Source organism: Trachurus trachurus, assembly GCF_905171665.1.
Source record: "Trachurus trachurus genome assembly, chromosome: 19".
Taxonomy (NCBI): domain Eukaryota; kingdom Metazoa; phylum Chordata; class Actinopteri; order Carangiformes; family Carangidae; genus Trachurus; species Trachurus trachurus.
Window position 1 is genome coordinate 4,587,704 of NC_139913.1, and position 20,172 is coordinate 4,607,875.

The 20,172-nt window shown below is 43.4% G+C and overlaps 1 protein-coding gene across 1 annotated transcript in view; it reads right to left on the bottom strand.

Annotated features, from left to right (window-relative positions):
- skap1 (src kinase associated phosphoprotein 1) overlaps nt 1–20,172 on the bottom strand; it is a 45,061-nt gene that overhangs the window by 14,279 nt on the left and 10,610 nt on the right. The window contains exons 5-11 of the mRNA XM_083993708.1: nt 12,257–12,337; nt 12,041–12,124; nt 11,807–11,931; nt 10,942–11,005; nt 8,876–9,121; nt 5,347–5,400; nt 5,096–5,205 (exon numbers count right to left, since the gene is read on the bottom strand). Coding sequence (XP_083849834.1) covers nt 5,096–5,205; nt 5,347–5,400; nt 8,876–9,121; nt 10,942–11,005; nt 11,807–11,931; nt 12,041–12,124; nt 12,257–12,337 — 764 coding nt within the window. The remainder of the gene's footprint in view (nt 1–5,095; nt 5,206–5,346; nt 5,401–8,875; nt 9,122–10,941; nt 11,006–11,806; nt 11,932–12,040; nt 12,125–12,256; nt 12,338–20,172) is intronic.

Genomic DNA, 20,172 nt, shown 5'->3' on the forward strand with positions numbered 1-20,172 from the left:
CCCGCCGCCTGGGTGTTACAATCTCCCTCCCTCCTCATCTCCTCCTCCCCCTCCTCCCCTTCTCCCTCCTATTCCTCCCTTTCCATCTCTCCTGTAGCAGCAGCAGCAGCCTTTTCCACTTGCATCTCCTCTTGTTATAGTTTTTTTTTTTTTCCTTCTCCTGGTCGACTCTGCAGCAGCAGCAGCAGCAGCAGCAGCAGCAGCTCGTCTGCAGTTCCTCCATCACTGCCGCTCGCTGCTAACAAAGAAACATGAACGCATCTCCGTCCTCCACACACACACACACACACACACAGGTGTCACGCCACAAATAATTATCAAACAGTGGAAGGAAGAAAAGCTGAGAATCTAGAGCTACACACACACACACACAGAAAAAAAAGGGGGAAATCTTGTCAAAATCCACTCAGAAGTATGGCCGATTATTCTGCACAACCAGAAATGGAAATGGCTTCTTAGTGTCCATTTTTTTCCAAGTGGGGCTTTTAATTAAATCAGCGAATTGGCTTCAAATTGGAAACATGACAGAGCATGAGAACGTTTTGAAAATATCTCAGGGACGATGAGATTTAATAAAAAGGAAAAAACCTACTTGCTCCTTTCTAATGCACGCCTGGGATTACAGATCGCTCCTTAACTTAATAGCAATTTAAAGTGGATTTGTGTATGCCACTGAGTGTCTGTAATGATGGCTGTTTACGCCGCCCCTCATTTATAATAATTAAAGCGAGAATGGATCGGGGGGTGGGTCGCTCGGACACGGTTCTGGGCTATTGGCTTGGGCTGAATAATGACCTACTGTAGTTGACCGGGGGATGACCGCTGCCTCCTGCATGACCCCAAACCCCAGACTCACCCCCTGCTACTCCGGGTGGTAAATAGGATGTCTTGCCTGTCTATAGTGTCCCGGTGTCTATGGCCACAAAAGCAGCCAGGGGTCTTTAAATGGGTGTGTGTGACAGAGAAAAGGAGAAAGGGGAGAGAGTAGAGGAGGGGGGAGGACAGGGTTCACACAAAAGAATAAAAGCTAAAGCCCCCTCCCTCCTCCTCCTCCTCCTCCCTCCTTATTCTTTGTCTCTCTTGCTTGACTTTTCCCATCTGATTGTTTTTTGTGACCACTTTTCCTTTTCTTCAGCTGCTGTGACCTGTGGCACCAACCTCCCGTCACAGGTGGAAGAGCAGCCGACGTTTATTTACCTTATTATTATAATAATTATTATTATCGTTCACCAATATCTATATAATTTTCTTAAATTCCTTCTTTTAAATCGTTCTTAAGTTAATTTCTTAAGACGTCAGATTCATGAACTCTGCCAAATCGAATGAATTAAGCGTCTTTAGTGTTTTTTAAGAGGCCACAATTGTTTCTAAAATAATTAAAACAATCATTAAAAACATCATAAATGATAAGAAAATGATTCTAATTCATATCATAGGATTTTATACAACTGCAGAACAAAAGAAAACGCAGAAAATCAATTATTTTGCATAAGTGTTAGCTCTCAAATGTGCCTAACTGTACTCTTGAGTGTGGGTAGATTTTTGTTCTTAGCTACGAACAAATCCTGGATAAGAAAACATTCATGAATGCCACAATCTTCGTAAAGAACAAATTCAGTTCTTGAATGAGGCCCATTGATCTTTTTTAAAATATAAATTGTAATCTGTGTTGTTTCTTTGTGTTTATTCAGGGGGGAGATAAATCACAGCGTAGAGTTTACGAGGCTGTAAATCAGCTGTGGGTGTTTGTAGAAGTCATGTTAATAGAAAATAAAATAAAACTCCACCACCACCACAAGGTGTCAGTGGTGTCCACGTTCTCGTTCAAACAACTTCAACCCCCTCCAAAAAATGTGAAACAGTGAAGTGACGACGACGCTGACGACGAGGAACGACGACGCTGATGCTCTGGTTTGGGAGACGCAGCCGATTGGCCGGCGCCTCTGCGATGTGGTTGGACGAAGGGATGGAGGAAGAGAGAGAAAGAGAGGGAGAGAGAGAGGTGAGCAGGGCGGCGATGGAGAGGGGAAAAAAAGAGGGAGAGGTGGCAGCGGCGCTTGCCAGAGTTTTAAGGACCCTGGACGGGTTTGTGCCATAAATCTCTTCCCACTCCATCCCGCCGTTCTCCATGAGTGCCTGTGGGAATACAGGAATGTGACAGCTGACCTGTGGAGCCCATGTCTTTTGATTCTGGATACATAAATTAGAGGGCAAGAATGCAGGACGGGGCCGTGTGTACACCGGCATTACACATGTCAGGGCCGGAGTGAAACAATAGCTTTTAGCCGGCGTGATGAATTAATCCCATATTGCAACAACACATTGTAAATCCTCTAACAAATCACTGAGTGTGTGTGAGTATATGTGTGTGTGTGTGTGTGTGTTAGAGGATCAGCTGCAGCTCCAGTTTAAAAACCAAGAGGAGTGTGTGATGTGATGCTGCAAAAAAAAACTACTGTGTCTGCGTCTGTGTGTGTGTGTGTTGAAATGTCAGCGTGCACTGCAGCCATAATGCGCATTAGAAAAATGCAAGCCCTCAGAAATGAAATGCCACAGCGCCAAAAAATTAAAAAAAATAAAAAAATAAAAATGAGAAGATGTATTTCAGCGCGTGTTTGTAGCTCATGTATCAGCGCTGAGCATCCACATCCAGCTCTGCCAGAAAGGCAAGTTAAGACGACCGGCGGCGTTGGAGGAGCCACGCGACGAGATTAATTCTCTTGAACTAATGGGATTCATATGAGTTGTGAGGTTTCTAATTTATTTACTTTGTCAGTGATGCACAGATGTGAACACACACACATACACACACACACACACAGGGGAGAAGAAAAAGAAGAAAAAGATGGAGGAGGAGGAGGGAGGAGGGAGAGGGAAGAAAAAAAATAAAAAAACACACACACAAATACAGTAAAAATGCCCCCACTTTACAGTAAGTGAGGGATCAATAATGATGGATGAGGGCCTTTTGTACAATCGGCATGTTCTCCTCAGTTCACAGCCATACGACACCGCCGCGCCCGCTGGCCATCGCTGCTGCTGCTGCTGCTGCTGCTGCTGCTGCTGCTGCTGCTGCTGCTGCGTCCCGAGCCGCGCGTCAGCAGTCAATCACATCCCAGCTTTAAAAATAACAGTTTGTTAGCGCCATTGATTTAGCACTTAGAGCGTGTCCTTATTACCTTGTAATTATGGTCAGTGTTGACATAACAGCACAGACACACACACAGACACACAAACCTCACACGGGGGCCTCACACACACACACACAGAAAGAGAGAGAGAGAGAATTTATGGGCCCTGGTTTTATTACGGCCATTTCATGTGTCTGGGTCCCCAGTTAAGCGACAGACTTGAGTTCTAGCCAAGGGCCCGTATTTCACTCATCGAGGTCAGGGATCCCCCCACAACGCCGTAAAAATAAAGCTGAACGCCGGCGTGGTGTAGGAGTGTAGGAGAAGACGACAACGACAACGGGGGAAGCCCTCCTCCTCTCCTCTCCTCCTCTCCCTCCCTAAGGGCTCGTTAAAATAAATAGCTCGATTACAGGCCATAATCCAAATAACGCCGTTCATGAGCGGGAACGTGACGCTGTTATATTATTAAGACGTAAAAATGCGACACAGGTGGGAGTTTCGTTGTCGGCGTCGTAGGCGTCACGTGAAACCAAAACATTCAGAAGCCAAAAGAGAGAAAGAGAGAGAGAAGGAGAGGGAGATCGCCTCACCTTTAAATAATTTACAACCAGGGCCCTCACTTTAAATCCATTAGGAGATAGTTAGAGTCCTCTCTCTGGCCGTCTGTCACTGTGTTATGACTTCAGCACACAGCTTTGACAAAACAAGACTAATCTGTGTCATTAACAGTGGGAGATACTAGAAAAACCTGCTGCTTCTTCTTCTTCCTCCAACCTGGACTCAAGTTTGTTTTTTTTCTAAAGGTCTCTGTAATCTGATCCATACAGTGGAAACTGAGACTGAAGGATCTGCAGCAGCTCAGAGCCAGGTCCCCTCTCCTCTCCCCTTCCTCCTCCTCCTCCTCCTCCAAGTGTACAACTACAGCCTTTGTCATCCTTGCGTGAAAAATGTCCGTGGCTGTTTTGACATTTCCCCCTATCAAGCAGCAACACACAGACAGAGCAGCGTTGGCATCTCATTAATCTGCCGCTGCCAACACAGCCTCAATTAAAAGTCCATCTTGTGTGAGAGGCATATTTCACCTGTGTCACTGTGTCTGCGGTTCAAACCTCAGCACTCATACGTCTTTGCTCTTTGTTTGTTTGCTGTTTATCCGTCTAAAAATCAAAAAACACTGCTCTTATCTGTACGTATGTAACGTAAACCTGCTGCTCTAAACAGAAAATATCACAAATAATAATTAAAATTCAGTTTCTCTAAGGGCCGGTCGTTAAAACGCGAGGGTGAGCTGCATAATTACTCAATCTCTGCCTTATAATTACTAAACAGGAGAAGTTAACGCTGTAATTTCTTCCTCCCACTGCTCTGCAGATGATTTAACCCAAACACAGAAAACATGATGATTCAATTTTCAAAAACCGACCAATAAGCGACGACAGCAGCCGCCGCCGCCGCCGCACGCCGCAGAGCGAAAGTGCCCAAATTACAAGCCATTGATTTCCAGTAGGGCGGCTTTTTCCCTGCGTGTAAGTACGACCACGACGGCGGCCATAAAACACGAGGAAATAGATTGAGAGAAAAGAGCTGAGATGCAGAGATGGCTTGCTTCACCTGCAGTTTATGTCAAACAGGAAAAAAAAAAAAAAAAGAATCAACGCATGGCTGCCTGCTCAATTAACCCCTGTGATAGAGGCGCCGTAATGAACAACAGCGCCATTACGCAGCGCCCGGACGCTGCTTCACCCTGGTGGCCCGGGGAGAGAGAGACAAAAAAAGAAAAGAGGATGCTACTATCTGTCGGCGAGAATTTAAACGTTGAGGGGGAGAAATCAGCAAGTAAATGAGGACAAAGTGATTATTACTGGAGCTGATGTTGTTTAACCCTTAAATAATTATTACACTGCTCGTTCTGCTCATTTTAAAAACTGTGATTGTCGTTGTCGAGGAGTTTAGTTGCTGACCTTGCTGACGATGTAGATGAGGTCTCCTCTGTGGAAGCAGAGCTCGTCGGGTTCGTCGGGCACGCAGTCCCATAAACCCTGGTAGTAGTTGGCGTAATCTGATGACCAGGCTGAGAGAGAGAGGGGATTAAAAGAAGATTTAAATTAAACAAAGACGATGAAGTTTCTGTTAGACAAAAAAGAAGTCGCTGTGAAACTATCAAAGTGGAGATTTTCTCATTATTAGCAGGATACTGTAATGAGCTGCTGACCTGGTTTGTTGTTCTTCTCACTGCTCTCGTCCATCTGCTCTGCAAAATCCTCCTCTACACACAGAAAACACAGCAAAATCATGTTAGAGACACAACATCTGAGCAGGAAGTATGTTAATTTCATTCTATTAAATCACGATAAGAAAGAAATCATGATTATTTCTCTTCATGCTTCGCTAATGTGCAGAATAACATGAATAAAAGAAGTGGAATGAGACTCCACGTGACGCAGGGAGTTTATTTTTCTTTAGCAGCTGAAACTCAAACTTGATGCCGATTAATTTGTTCAAATTCATCAGGAAAAGTTGAAGAAGAATTTTGAAATTAAACTATCACTGAACCCATTACAGTATACAGTATACTGTACATTTGACCCCAGGGGAAGAGGAAAGTCCAGCTATCACAGTTTCTCCTACTTGTGGGAAGGAAAATGATACCTCTCCCTCCCACCCTTTTAACAATGGCGAGAGAGACTAAAGAAAGTTTATTTAATGGAACAGAGAACTGCAAAACTTTATGTAGAAATTGACTTGTTTTTGGTTTTGTGGGCCTCTGTTATCTCCCATTTTGGACGGACAGACAGATGAAGTCGTGAGAAGTTGTGTCAGTTTTTGTTGCTTTGTGGAGTCTCCTGTCCCCTGTTGGTGTATTTTCTCTTGAATTGGGTTTGCATGTTTTTGCCGAGACACAAATTGTTCCTTGGTTGTTGTGTTTTTTGTCTTTAGTGCATTGTTTTGTTTTTATATGCATACATTTAAATAAATAGAGGCCGTGTTTAAGGCACATGATGCAGGCGGACGTGTGCTGGGCTGAGGGGGCGTGGCCTGTGGTGGTCTGAGAGGTGACACGGTGATACGCCCGCTGCCCTCTGTCTCCCACATCCATCCTGAGCAGCAGCAGCAGGCTGACAGCCGCCCAGCAACACTATCCAGCTTCCAGCACAAACCTGCGCCTCTGCTTCCAGGAAGAGCAGGAGGCACCACACACACACACACACACACACACACAACGACACACACACACACAACGACACACACACTGTATATCCACCACATGTATATCTGTGACCATGTGTCTGGCTGCAGAAAGTTTCTCGTGTCTTGTACGTGAGACGTTTTTGTCTCCAGTTGCTGAACAAAATGATTCATATTTATTTTCTATTCAAAATCATTTTCATTTTTTTGGTTTTTATCAGACATTTAGTCCCTGGCTGCTGCTCCTCAGCTGCTGTACAGACTAGAGGAGCATCCTTCAGGCGTGAGGCCGCCGCCGCTATGGGCCAACGGTTTCTATATCAAAGTGATTTAATTTTCCAGTCAATAAAATCAGTCATCAACTCCAGAGCCAACGCCACCGACGCTGCTCTCTGCCTCAGACTGAGCCGTGTTTGGGGAGGTTTTTTTTTTGCTCTGGCAGAGAAAAAGAATGAAGCTTCACTTCTCTTCTCGTCTCTTGTTTGGTTGTTGAATGCATCGTTTTGTATTCTCCAGATGTTTGACGATAAAAACTTTACAAAAATGAACTTAAACTTGGGTGGAAACTTGTGCAAAGTAATCTCAAATGAACAAACGAACAGGATAAAATATATTTCTGTTTTGTCGAGTAGAGGAAGATTCTGCAAAAAACAAACAATCAGTGAAAATAACTGCGGCTCTTCTGACAGTTTAACAGAGTCTAATCACTGTCCAGGGGCTGGGAGTGAGCACAGAGAGGTGCAGGATGATTGATAAGTGAAGGGGTGAGAAAGTGAACGAAAGAGCCCGTCATTCGATATGCCATCTGTGGTCAGGGTCTGTACCTCTTCCCAGATGGCTTTGAACGCCGGCGTGACAGTCTGAAGACTGATCTCCCTCTCACCAGTGATTTTGGCAAAGGTAATGTACTCAGTGAGTGAAACAGAATCTTGATGTATCTTATTTAATAGAAAGAGTGATGGACGACGGCCCCCGAGAAGATCGGATCACCCCTTTTGTCCTTCTCGGGATCCTGTAGCCGCCCTGACACATGGGACTGTCTCAGACTCACACACTCCACGCTCTCCATCAAACTCTAATTTCTATTAAAGATGTGACATTAAGAGCCCCAGACACTATTTTAAGCCCTGAGAGATGCAGTTTTGACTTCCTTTCTACTAAATTTGCTGTTGCTAGGCAATTTTAGCCCCAAAAACTCTGCTTAGTGGGATTGAATTGTGGGGCTATTTGTTGCCTGGCAACATTAGCTAATTGGACGTTCTATGACTGAGCATTCGGACGGGGACGCACGCGGCTCTCGCTGATTTCAACAACATCGCTGTGTCTCTGCTGCTGCTGCTGCTGCTGCTCAGAGGGATGAGGAGCTGATCTCCAGTACGGCTGCAACTAAACATTACTTTTATTATCGATTCATCTGTTGATTATCTAAATGATTAATCGATTAGTTGTCTGGTCAATAAAATGTTAAAAAATGTCAATCAGTGTTTCCCAAACCACAAGATGACATCCTCACCAAAGAGAGACTCAGTTTATTGTCATAAAGGAACAAAGAAACCAGAAATATGGCTTCTATGTAAGAAGCTGAAATCAGAGCAATTGGACTTTTTTTCTTTAAAAACTACTCAAACCGATTATTCAATATCAAAATAGTTGATAATTAATTTAATAATCGATTATTGTTCGATTAATCAATTAATTCTTGCAGCTCTAATCTCCAGTCAGTGTGAGGGGGCCGAGCGACAGGCTCATTAGTGTTGGTGGATTTAAAGAGAGCGATGGGTCAGTGGGTGTGGTTTAGGGCTGTCAGAAGGAACTTCACTATTCAAACAGAACTCCAATTATTTTAAAAAATGAGAACATTCAAAGGTGGAAACTGACGTTCGAACGTGTGACTTCCTCAATGACGCAAATTAACATTGTGCGTTGTTGTTATGCACAAGTTTTTTTTTAATTGCCTGTTTATTTGGCTGGAGCGGCGGCCTACGTGTTCCCACACTACACACACATCTTCTTTCCTTTTTTATCGATCGATCCACAGACCTCTTGCGTTGAACCACTACTTATAATATTTCAATTTCCCTTCTTGAAGTTTCATATTGAGTTAGTAACACTTAAGTGTGTTGCAAATGTTACATAACAGATTTGGTTGGAATGACCTTTAGTGGATAATAATAATAACCTGGTAAAGGTGTAATGAGCTAAAAAACAATTTAAAGAAATAAAGAAAACATTACAAATTTGAATATTTAACATAAGAAGTGTTAGAAATTTGAATCTGATTGATCTGGGGGGAGACAGGGAGCCCTTAGTGTGGTGGAGCTGGAGACACCTGGGAACTTCACAGCAAAAATTCCCCAAGGGCTGAAATGAGTGTGTGTGTGTGTGTGTGTGTGTGTGTGTGTGTGTGTGTGTGTGTGTGTGTGTGTGTGTGTGTGTGTGTGTGTGTGTGTGTGTGTGTGTGTGTGTGTGTGTGTGCCTGTGTGTGTGTGTGCGTGTGTGTGTGTGTGTGGGCGGGGGCTGCTGCTGCATGTGAGGTCACCACTTCCTGCTCGTACCTGGCAGCACCTCGTAGATATCCTCGTCCTCGTCCTCCTCCCCCGACTCCATTCCTCCTGGTGGTTTGTGGCTCTGAGGGGCCGGGGCGGCGGCGGTGATGGCGGCAGCGATGGCGGCGGCGGGCCCCGGTGGGAGGGGGGCCCCCGTGCCCCCCATCCCCCCCGTCAGCCCCTCGATGTCATCATAGGTCTCCTCCTCGTCCTCCTCCTCGTCGTCGTCGAAGGGGATGAGGTTGGAGCTGAGATCTATCAGGGAGAGAGAGAGGGAAGAGGTGACGGGCGGCGTTAGGATCTCAGCGTGGCACAAACACACACACACACACACACACACAGGCACGCACACACACACACACACACTCACACAGGCACACACACACACACACAGGCACACACACAGGCACACACACACTCACGCGGATTAAAGGGTAAAGTAAGAGAAATGTTCACTGCTTCCTGACGGCACAACAGGGTGGGACACGTGCAGCAGCAGCAGCAGCAAACAGTGCAGGCTGCGACTCAGGCTGCACGTAATGACTCTTATATGTGTATATATATATAATATATACTGTATATATACACACACACACATATATATATACATACATGTTATGTTTCAATCCTAAAAATCTGTCAGTTTGTATATAAAACACATCTGAGAAGTAAAAACCACAAAATGTTTGTTCTTGTGGAGTTTTTCTCTCTAAATAAAATAACTCAGATGATCATTTTAGACTTTTTACATCTTTTTAATGTTATTTAGTCTGAGCTGTAATGTCTGTTTTATTGAAAGTCGTCAGTGAAAAACAGTAGACAGTAAAAAGAAACGACAATATCATATTTTTCACTTCAGTGCCCCCTACTAATTCTCTATAATATCTTTTATTTGATCATCTGGATAAAGAGCAGAAAACAGGAGGATGAGTTCATGGATTAACTGGTAAAAATAAATAAATAAATAAATAAATAAAACGCAAATTCAAGATCCACATGTGAGATGTAAAGGTCACTGTTCCTCTGTTTACCAGTCGACTCCTAGTGATTAGGATTTACACCAGATAATCACATCTCCCTCTTTCTCTCTTCTTCTAATGAAGGTAAAATGCAAAACAAAATAAAAAAAAACAGAATTTTCTAAAATGAACAAATCAAAGTGCAGATTTCAGAGCTTTAGTCTTGAGGCTCGTTCTGCTCGTTCTGTCTCAGGCTGCATCTCCTCTCCTCTCCTCTCCTCTCCTCTCGTCGTAGTAAAAAAGCTGGACCGGGGAGGAGGAGGAGGAGGAGGAGGAGGAGGAAGTAGTAAGACAAACTGCAGAGTGTCTGTTACTTCCCGCAAACCTGGCGGCCCCCGGGCCCGAGCCCGTTTTAGAGTAGACGAGAGGCTCGAGCCGCTTTGCTCGCTTTGCTTTGCTCTATCGCTCTGGCTCAGATGGAGGAGCCGTCTCATTGCAGGCGACCGCTGCAGCGCGGAGGTATCAGGTCGTCGGCCGAACACCAGCGGCCGAGCAGAAATCAATGTCACTGGAGGATAACCAGAACATCTACCAATCAATTTCCTGTAAGCTGGAATTCGGGAGGAGGGTTAGGGGAGGAAGGAGTGGTCGAGGGGCAGGAGGAAGGAGGAGGAGGAGGAGGAGGAGAGGGGGAGGAGGGGGAGGCTGCAGCTACATGACATGGTGGGTGACATGTGGGATGAGGAGAATCAGGACTGTGCAGCTGCTGACGGATTGGGTGGTTGTTCTGTCGGGAGTCGGAGATGATGAAGCGTTTCCTTTCATTTCTGACCTTTCTGCCCCTCAAACACACACCAGCAAAGTTTGGTAGAAAAAAAAAAAGAAAAAAGAAGAAGCTTTATTCTGCTTTAAATGTATTTTCCTATTAACCTACAGTATATGACTTTTAAAAAAAACTCAATTTTCTCTATAGGGCCAGAAATGAATCTACTCAACACACAACAACGTCCTCCATCTTGGTCTAAATCTACAAACCTTTGATTCAAATAATAAAAAAATAAAACAGAGAAAACCTACAGACACACACATGTTGGAGCAAAAGAGACACCGTCTTACCTCGGAGCACAAAATTGATCTGGTCCACCCACTCTCTGGCCTCCTGGGGGCTGCTGGCAGTGAACTGGAGGAACAATAATCCTGCAATTATCATCACATCTCCGGCCGCGTTCAGACGGAAATTTGAAAAAAGAAAGTGCTGATTTTTTTTCTCCTTAAGAGGCTCAGAGTGAAATCTGTTTTTCAGCCGACTAAGAAAAAGACGTGGAGAGATAGGAACTGAATGATACGATCTGCTTTTAAAATATTTAAGTGAGACGTATAAAGTCGCAGTGGTTCAGAAAGCAGCTTCATACTCGGGCTTTAATGCTGCCAACGTGACGTATGGACGTGTGTATTAAAGGGATTTAGAGCAAAGCTGGACTGATACTAAAGCTAATGCAAATATCTGAGTGAGAAATCAATATATTGCAGATATTTATTTAAACTGAGAGTCATTCTCGTTTATAATTTTTGTTTAACATGAAAATTCAAACATCTTGTTTTGTGCAGAAAGACTAAATTACAAATATATTAAATAAATGAACCGATGCAGACGACTCTCACTCAGCCGACAGCTCGTTTCTGCATTGATCTACTGATGGATTCATCATTTTTTCTGATCTAATCCATTAAAATGAACTGAAGTGCTCCCTGCTGGACCCACTGTGTGTTATGTTGTGTTGTTTCCTAATTAAATCAAACACACAGCACCTTTAGTGTTTCACTGCTGCTCGAGTTTTAATTTAAAAGATTACCACCGGAGGAGAAAAGGCTCGTTTAAAAGTAAAGACCCATTTCCTACAATAACATCTATTAAACCATCGTCCTCTACTTGAATTACTGGACCCGTGCTTTTATTTTTGGTGAATGTGCGAACACAGACCTGGAAAGGCCGTCGTCCGGGCGCAAAGAGCTCGAAGCAGCTGTTTTTCTTGGAGTCTTTCCTGATGTTGGGCACCAGCTGTGCAGTGTAGCCGTTTATATAGAAGGAGCCCTTTTGCTGTTTATCTGTGGAGGAGGAGGAGGAGGAGGAGGAGGAGGAGTTCACACAGTGGGGTTGTTATCTGATTCAGATTTAAGTGTGTGTGATGTTTCTTTCTTCACGTCTCAAACGAACCTTTCTCACTCCCAAAGTAGTAGAATATGGAGTTGTTCAGGACGCACCATCTCTTCTGCCACTCGGAGCCGAAGAAGCTGTGGTCTGGATGAATCAGGAAACAAGAATAGATCAAGATGGAAATGACTTATGAGCAGCAATTCATGTCCAAAAACATGAAGATTTTTCCTTCTGCAGTAAATCCCACTCATCTAGCACGAGTCCAAGCTGCTTCACCTTTTCGTTTCTTCTCCAGGTAGCCTTGTTTCAGGATGTTGCTCAGGTCCTGGGCCGCCACAGATGGGATGTCCCCAAAGTCTATAAGTGTGGACACAACAACTTCATGTTAGTTCATAAAAAGATAAAGAAAAAATATCAATAAATACCCAAATCTGAGACTTCCTCGACTCCAAACATTGACTGGTTTGGTTCACATTAATATAAAGGAGAAGAGAAAACAACAATAAATCCTCATATTTGCAAAGTTGCAGCATTTTTTTCTAGATGAATGACTCAACGTGACTGATTTGTTATTTAAAAGCAACTAATCAATTAATCGGCTAATCGTTTCAGAGCCAACTCCTAATAAGCTGCACTTAAAATGTTCTTCATTCCCGGGGCAACACACACACACACACACACACACACACACACACACACACACACACACACACACACACACACACACACACACACACACACACACACACAGGAATATAAAGTCTCCAGCCGTGCGGATCAAATACATCCCTGCTCGGCTTTAGGAAACCGGATCAATACATTTACAGTGCTGCTGAGCGCTGCACTCCATTCATCCGCTCACATTGCACTTTTAATGGGAGCAGCCTTCCTGTGTGGATTTTTTAAACAACTCTCTGCAATTTGCAAAGTCAAATTTTTTTTTAAACAGGATCGGACGACGGCTCAACGACGACCTGAGAGCTTTGAGTTAATTAATTAATGCAGTTAGTAGTTATGCACTTCAGACAGGATCAACGTTTCCGGACGATGTTTATACAAGACGTGTTTTAACCTCTCGTCGTCCAACAGGAGGTTTTTTAACCAGCTGGTCCATGTTGGAAAAGAGCAAATCTGCTTCTCTGACCTATTTCCTCGCCTCAAGTCATTTAGAGAGGGGGAACTTGTAACGCTGACCCCGGGTCGACCTCGAGGGCCCATCGCCATCTTCTTTTTCTTCTTCCGCTTCAACAGGACTACCTGGTTTTTCCATGTGTCAAAAACAAAAAAGCTCCACTTCCTGTGAATTCATTAGTCAACAGGCATTAAGAAGGAGAAGAAAGCAGAAAGGGGGCGAACAGGAACCGCCAGTTTGAAGCCCATTTAGACCGGTGCTGAAGCCTAACCCCCATCCTCCTCCTCCTCCTCCTCACAGACAGAGAGAGGACCTGTTTAACTGCTGGGAAAACCCAAACATGTCATCCCCAACAGGGTCGTCCGGCTTAAACAAAGAGCACCCCCCCCCCCCCCCCTCTCCAACGTTAGAAAAACAGGAACCTCTTTCTCATTCATAAAAAATCATCGGCAACATGAAAAAGCAGCGTTGCCGGCGGTGACAGCTGAATAAATACAACTGTTCGACCACGGACGTCACTGCAGCTTTTGCACTTTAATTGCAGCTTTTTCTGTGTGTTTTATTCTTCAGGGTCATTTATCAGGTAGCTTCAGTAGATTTGTGGAGTATTTACATTAACACACTTGTTTTTGGATATGTGTTTCTATGTATTGTAATTGTTGATACGTATTTCCACTTTCTATATTTTGTGATTATTTATACTGTATACACTACTATTTTTGATACAGTAGAGTTGGTACAGTACATTTAGATTATGCATTTGTATCTTTGGTCCTAATTATTATGCTTTTTTATGATCTACATTATTTTTTCATCTATATTGTCTCCTAATATGAGAGTTGACACTTCTCAGATGATGAAATTTGTATTACTCTTTATATCTTTTTCATGCTATTTATGGTATTTGTACTTGCCTTTTATAGATGAGCTTGTAAATGTGTATCTCATTGATTGATTGATTGTCGGGCTGTCGTGATCATGATGTCAATCAAGAGCGAATCTGATGAAGCAACATGTGAAACTCGTTGTTCGCCTCTTCTGTTTTTATTTTTGATAATAAATCGTGTCTATCCTATGCTCTAGTGAGCGCTGGAAGTTTTTTTGAATTTTAACTGTGATTTATCCTGCACCAGCCGGCACCTAGAAGAAGCACTTAGTTTCTGTGCACGGGACTTACAAACTTTGTCATTTATCTATGTTGAATGAATGAATTAATTAATGAATGAATGAATGAATGAATGAATAGCTTATTTCGAACGAACGTGTCTGAAATGAATGGGAATATATAAAAATAAAAATATAAGCATCAGCAAATCATAATATGCACAAGTTCAAAAAAGGAGTAGGAAGAAGTATGCACTTTTTTTTAAAATTTCCACCCCTTTTTACTCATTATGGTTTATATCAGTGGTGTAGTCTATGTGATACTGCATAATGCATAAATATCTCAATATACCCACGACAACAAAACTATCTAACTATAGTCAATGTGATACAGGTATGAACACTGAACCCACTTAAAAAGCAGTATACCACTACAACAAATTAGACTACACCAATGGTTCTCAAAGTGGGGTCCGGGGACCCTTAGGGGTCCTTGAGAGGGTTCAAGGGGCCCCCAACTCTTTCTTGAAATTTCACCAATTTTTTCTAGAATTTTATTTTTTTTTAACTTTTTTTTTTTTTTTGCCATTTTTCCAGAAATTTCTCTACAATATTTCCAAAAATTCACGCCATTGGCCCTAATTTTAACATACATTGACTAAAAACAGTAACGTTCTTCAGTGTCAGAATAAATATGTAGTTTGCTTCAAAATTTTGTCCAATTGGGGTCTGTGGTCTAATTTGGGTCAGTTTAGGGGTCCTTGATGTAAAAAAGTTTGAGAATCACTGGACTACACCTCTGGTTTATATACGTATATCTATCTACTACATACTGTAAATACATACATGTTATTTATTGATGTTTTATTTGTCTTTTTTCCTCAACTAATTCCTTTAAAACTTTTTTAACTTAGTCTATTTCCTATTGTACCCAGCTTGTCTGTTAGTTCTTAAATCTTAAATCCTGAATTCCTGAGTCCTGCTGCTCTCTGCTGTTGTTGCTGTTGTTGTTGTTCAGTCCAAATAACTTTGATCTACGGGGAGAATAAAGTTGATATTGGCTCTTTTGCTCGGCTGGCATTCCTTGAGATTTAGGTTCACACACCGGAGTCCAAGAAAAGAAAAGAGAAGAGTGTGCTGTGCGATCGGCCCTCAGCTCAGCTCGGCTCGGCTCGGCTCGGCCTGACGGATGAGCGGGTCATTCCAGAGCAGAGCGCCCAGACACCTCACGGCACTAACACGCTCACACATCATCGGCCTGCCTTTGTGGATGGACTGACCGGTGACACTATAAATACAGAGGTGCTAAGGACTGTTTTGTCAAAGAGAACCTGATTCAGTACATCATAACAAACAGCGGTCATTATGCTCCTCCACCTCATCTATCCGCCGGCAAGTCTGTCCATTTTTTCTCCCCCCTCCTCCTCCTCTCCTCCCCCTCCTCCCCCTCCTCTTCCCTGGACTTTGCTGCTTCCCTGTTGCGGCCCACTTCTAATCCCCTCATCCGTCTGCCTCCCTCGCTCTTCATTTATCTCGCAGGGTTGAGCCGGGCTAATAGATGAGGAGGAACAAAAATCAACACGGGATCACTCTGATCTGCCTGAGTCAATAAACATTACACATTCATGCGTGTTTAACGCTCTTAACGCCGCAGTGACCTGACCCCACACACCTCACACGAGCACGCCGTTCGTTCGTTCGTGCAAACACAGGCGGCTTCACCACCACCACCACGATATATACTAGTTCTGGTTTCTTCCACAGGGTCGCAGCAGAACCTAAACGCACCACGCTGCCTTTAACGCTGCTGCTGCTGCTCACGCTCACTCCCCGCCGAGAACAAAAGCAGACCCTGATTGGTCCTGAGCTAACAATGTCTCCGTCCTTTTAATGAAAATTACACACTAACACCTTCCTTGGGACCGGAGCGGTTTTAAGTGGATATTCAGGAAGGTAATGTTATTTGAGAAAGCCTCATTGAGAGCGTTTAAAAAAAAAAAAAAAAAAAGCCCCAACAACCATCATGGTGTTTGAGTTTTGAGTTGGAGCACAGGCACAGAGAGACACATTAATGCATCTAATTAAGGCCTCATCAAAATCGCAGACAGACGGCACTCCTTCATAAAAATCATAAATTGCTGTATCAATTATTCAGGGCAATGCCATGACTTCATTTTCATCCCTTTTGCGTTTTAATTAGCACCATCCACAGCTTTGGTATTGACATTAATTTGATGGCAATTTATTGATATTTCAGCATAACCTATTTAGCTGAGTGCAATTACCAACAAAAGAGAAGCAGACAGATGCGATGCAGGAGTCGCAGCAGCGGCGTCGGCGTCACGTGTACTTGTGTAAATCAAGGTGAGGAGAAGTCACGCTAACTGAATCTAACGGCTCTCAGCGGTCATCAGGCTGCAGTCGCTTCCATTTCCAAATGGAAGGAGATAATCAATAGGAATTGACCGGAGATATGTGTTTAATTGATCCCGGCAGAGGAGCGTCTTCTGACCTGTGTGTGCTGCTGCCTTCGTGAACTTGTGTTAAACTCAGAGTGGGTGTGTATAGGGGGGGAGATACACAACAATGCAAATGCATCTGAGCTGCCAGTGTTTTTTTTTTTTTTTTTTGCCACAGCCACAATCTCTCATTTGGTTATTCACACTCTCTCAGCATGGTGTTATGAGCTCAGCAGTTGATCCTGCAAGAAAAGGCTGATTTATGTTAGCATGACCAGAGGGAGTTAATGTATTCTCTCATTAAAATCCACTTTAGTTAGGCTGAAAGTCAATCAAAGGCTGGATAGAAAGTGAATCAAAATGAAGGGGGAAATGGTCGGGTGGGAGGGCTAATATGTTAACATTAGATCTAACGGTGGTCGTAATGCAACATGGATGTTGTTATGAAAACGCAGAAATGCACTGAAGATGTTGACAAGATGGAAAACGCTGGAGGAGAGCGAGGGAATGAGCGAACGTTGCCTTTATTATCTGTTGTGTGAGACAGTAGGATGGTGACGACGGCGGCGGTGGCGGCGGCTCGGTCCCAGCGGGGGTCCATGTACTCTTAGAGTCAACGGCCTGAACGCACTCTCATTCAGTTTACATCAGGAATCAAACCTGCTCTTTTCCTCTTTCTTTAGTTTTTCCACATCATGTAAAATATGTGTCATCTAAACTCATGCAAATGTAAAAATAATAGCATATAATGTGTTTCTGTGTGTTTATAACGTCCGACACAGAAGCAGATGGGCGGACGGACGGACGGTGGTGGAAACACATGAAAGGATATAAAAAATTCACCACTAATATTTTCGCCGTGCTCCGTCCATCAACGTCGATCAAGTCTATTTGAAGTCTGCATGCCATATGTGATGTCTAATACTGGTTGTCTTAAGTAGCTGATCTATTCTTTGTCTTAATGAGAGTGTGTGTGTGTGTGTCTGTGTGTGTGTGTGTGTGTGTCATACATCTTTAATATTTGCTTGAAAGTCTACATCTGTGGCTCTTTGTGTGACTGTACATTTGTTTTCCTAAATGTGATGTTGTCGTTGTGTCTTGTTCGATCACAGTTTTAACTTTTATTTTCATTCATGACGGATTTGACTCTGCTATTATTTTCATTATTGATTCATTTGTAATTTTCCTCAATGGATCATTTGGTCTATAAACGACAGAAGTCAAATGAACTTCAGTTGATCCAAAGAGCTTGTTTTGTCCGACCAACGACCCTAAAACACAAAGATATTAAATATTACTGTTTTTTATAAATAGGAAAAGCTGAAAGAAATTAGATTTCAGGGGCAAAACCAGTTCATTTTGGGGTGTTTTGGTATAAAAGTGACCTTAAATGATCGTAAAAACTGCTGCAAATTTACTTCCTCTATGTTACAATGAAGCTTTTTGTTGTTTATCTTGATTCCTAACATTAACCCACCTGAGGACTGAGCATTAAATCGAACTTTATGGTAAAATCTGGCACATTCACATGACATTAGTGTCATTTAATACGAGATTTGTTTTAACTTTTTAAATCTCTGGTTCAAATAAATAAATAAATAGATAAATAAATAAAAGGGTTATCCTGCCCAGCAAGTCAATGCATTTCCTTGTACAGAGTGTGAGGTCGAAAAGTAAATGGATAAAATATCACTGACACTATTAATGGGATTAATAAATCTATTTGAGGGCGTGTAGCGGGGGGGGTCGGGATCAAAAATCAGTAAGTTATCATATGTTTTCTTTCTCCTCTGCTTTAGTCCTTGAGCACGGGGGCTTTTCTTTTTTTTTTTTTCCCCGATGCGAGCGAGAGGTATTGCATTGAATGCAGCAGCAGCATCAGGGGGGGGGCAGGACCTGACCTCGGTGTGAACTCTGCTGATGAGGTGAAACAGAAGGCAGAGAGAGGCTCCCCCGGCCCTGAGGAGAGGGGGGGGGGGGGGGGGTGAGGGGAGGAATGCTGCTGATTCTACCAGACCACAATCCTCTTCTTCGATAGATATAGTATATACACACACACACACACACACACACACACACATACACACACCGTCCTTGATTAGGAAAAAGGATTCACTCAGTGCACCTTTACCCGCCCGGCGCTCAATCTGCGCGCAGGCCGAAGCTAAATTGATACATTTTTCCTCATTACGGCGGGAGGCCCAGCGCCCCGGCGAGCGTCCCTGCAGCGAGGCGGTGGCGGCGGCCGCGGAGACTGAGCGGCTCTGAGGTTAAGGGCAGTAACGTCTTCCTGCCCTCCTCTCCTCCACCCTGATTTGATTAGGACTCCAAGTCGTCGATACATAAACCGTGTTTAGGAGCTCCTAATGCATGTGTTTGAACCGGAGGACAACATGCAGTGCATTAAGTCGGGCTGCATCATCGTGGCTGCTGCATCCTCATCCTCCTCATCCTCATCCTCATAGTCGTCGTCTGCTGCTGCTAATGTTCAATGGCACCAGGAGCGATTAATTAACTTTAATTTTTTTTTTGTGTGCGTGTATTTGTGTGTGTGTGTGTGTGTGTGTGTGTGTGTTTGATCAGGGGATGTCGATCTGAGATAAAAGCTTTAACATGTTGCAGTTTGGGTTAGAAATCAATGAAGCTGCAGCTCCACGTTTCTCTTCTTTTATTGTCTGTTACACTTAATGCAATTTGGAGGAGAGAGAGAGAGAGAGAGAGACAGAGAGGAGGGGGGAGAAAAGAAAATGTGCACGTCTAGATGTCAAGTCATCGTAGGTTTTCTTACATTCAAACAGACACAGACACGGACCGAGCACTGTAACACAAAAAAAAAAAATAGAAAGAAAGACACTAAGGGGCTAAATTTACAATGTGACATGGGCTTCCCCCTGGGCAGCTATAAGCAGCGTCTACAGCGACCCTGAATTTCCCTTTTCTAGATTTACTACCACTATTCAAATGCTTAACTGCAGATACAATGATCCTCTAATCGCTGGGGATGGTTTTCAGCTGCTACACTGACAGGGACGACACACACGCACACACACACACACAAAATAAAGAGAGAGAGTTAAAGAAAAAAAAAAAAAAACACTCACAAACACACACACACAGTCGTATGAATATAAATACCAACAATGGAGGAGTTGGGGCCCACAGGAGAGCCTCTGTATGTGTGATAAAAACGGGATATAACGCGGTGAACGACGCAGCCTGGAGGGAAAAACACTCAGAGAAAATCAACACGCTCGCCCTCTCAATGTGCCACGGCGTTATTGCAAAAGCTTTAAAAACCGCTCCCGTTATTTCCACTAAAACGCTTTAAATATAATTTCGGCAATAATAGTAAATAAATATGTTGTGGCGTGAGAGGGCCGTGCGGCGTGGCAGTGATTTCTGAGCCGTATCTCAACGCCTGTTACCTTAACATATAATCACTCTTGTTTTATTGTCGCCGCCGTTACATATTATGCCAATAAACAATTATATGATGC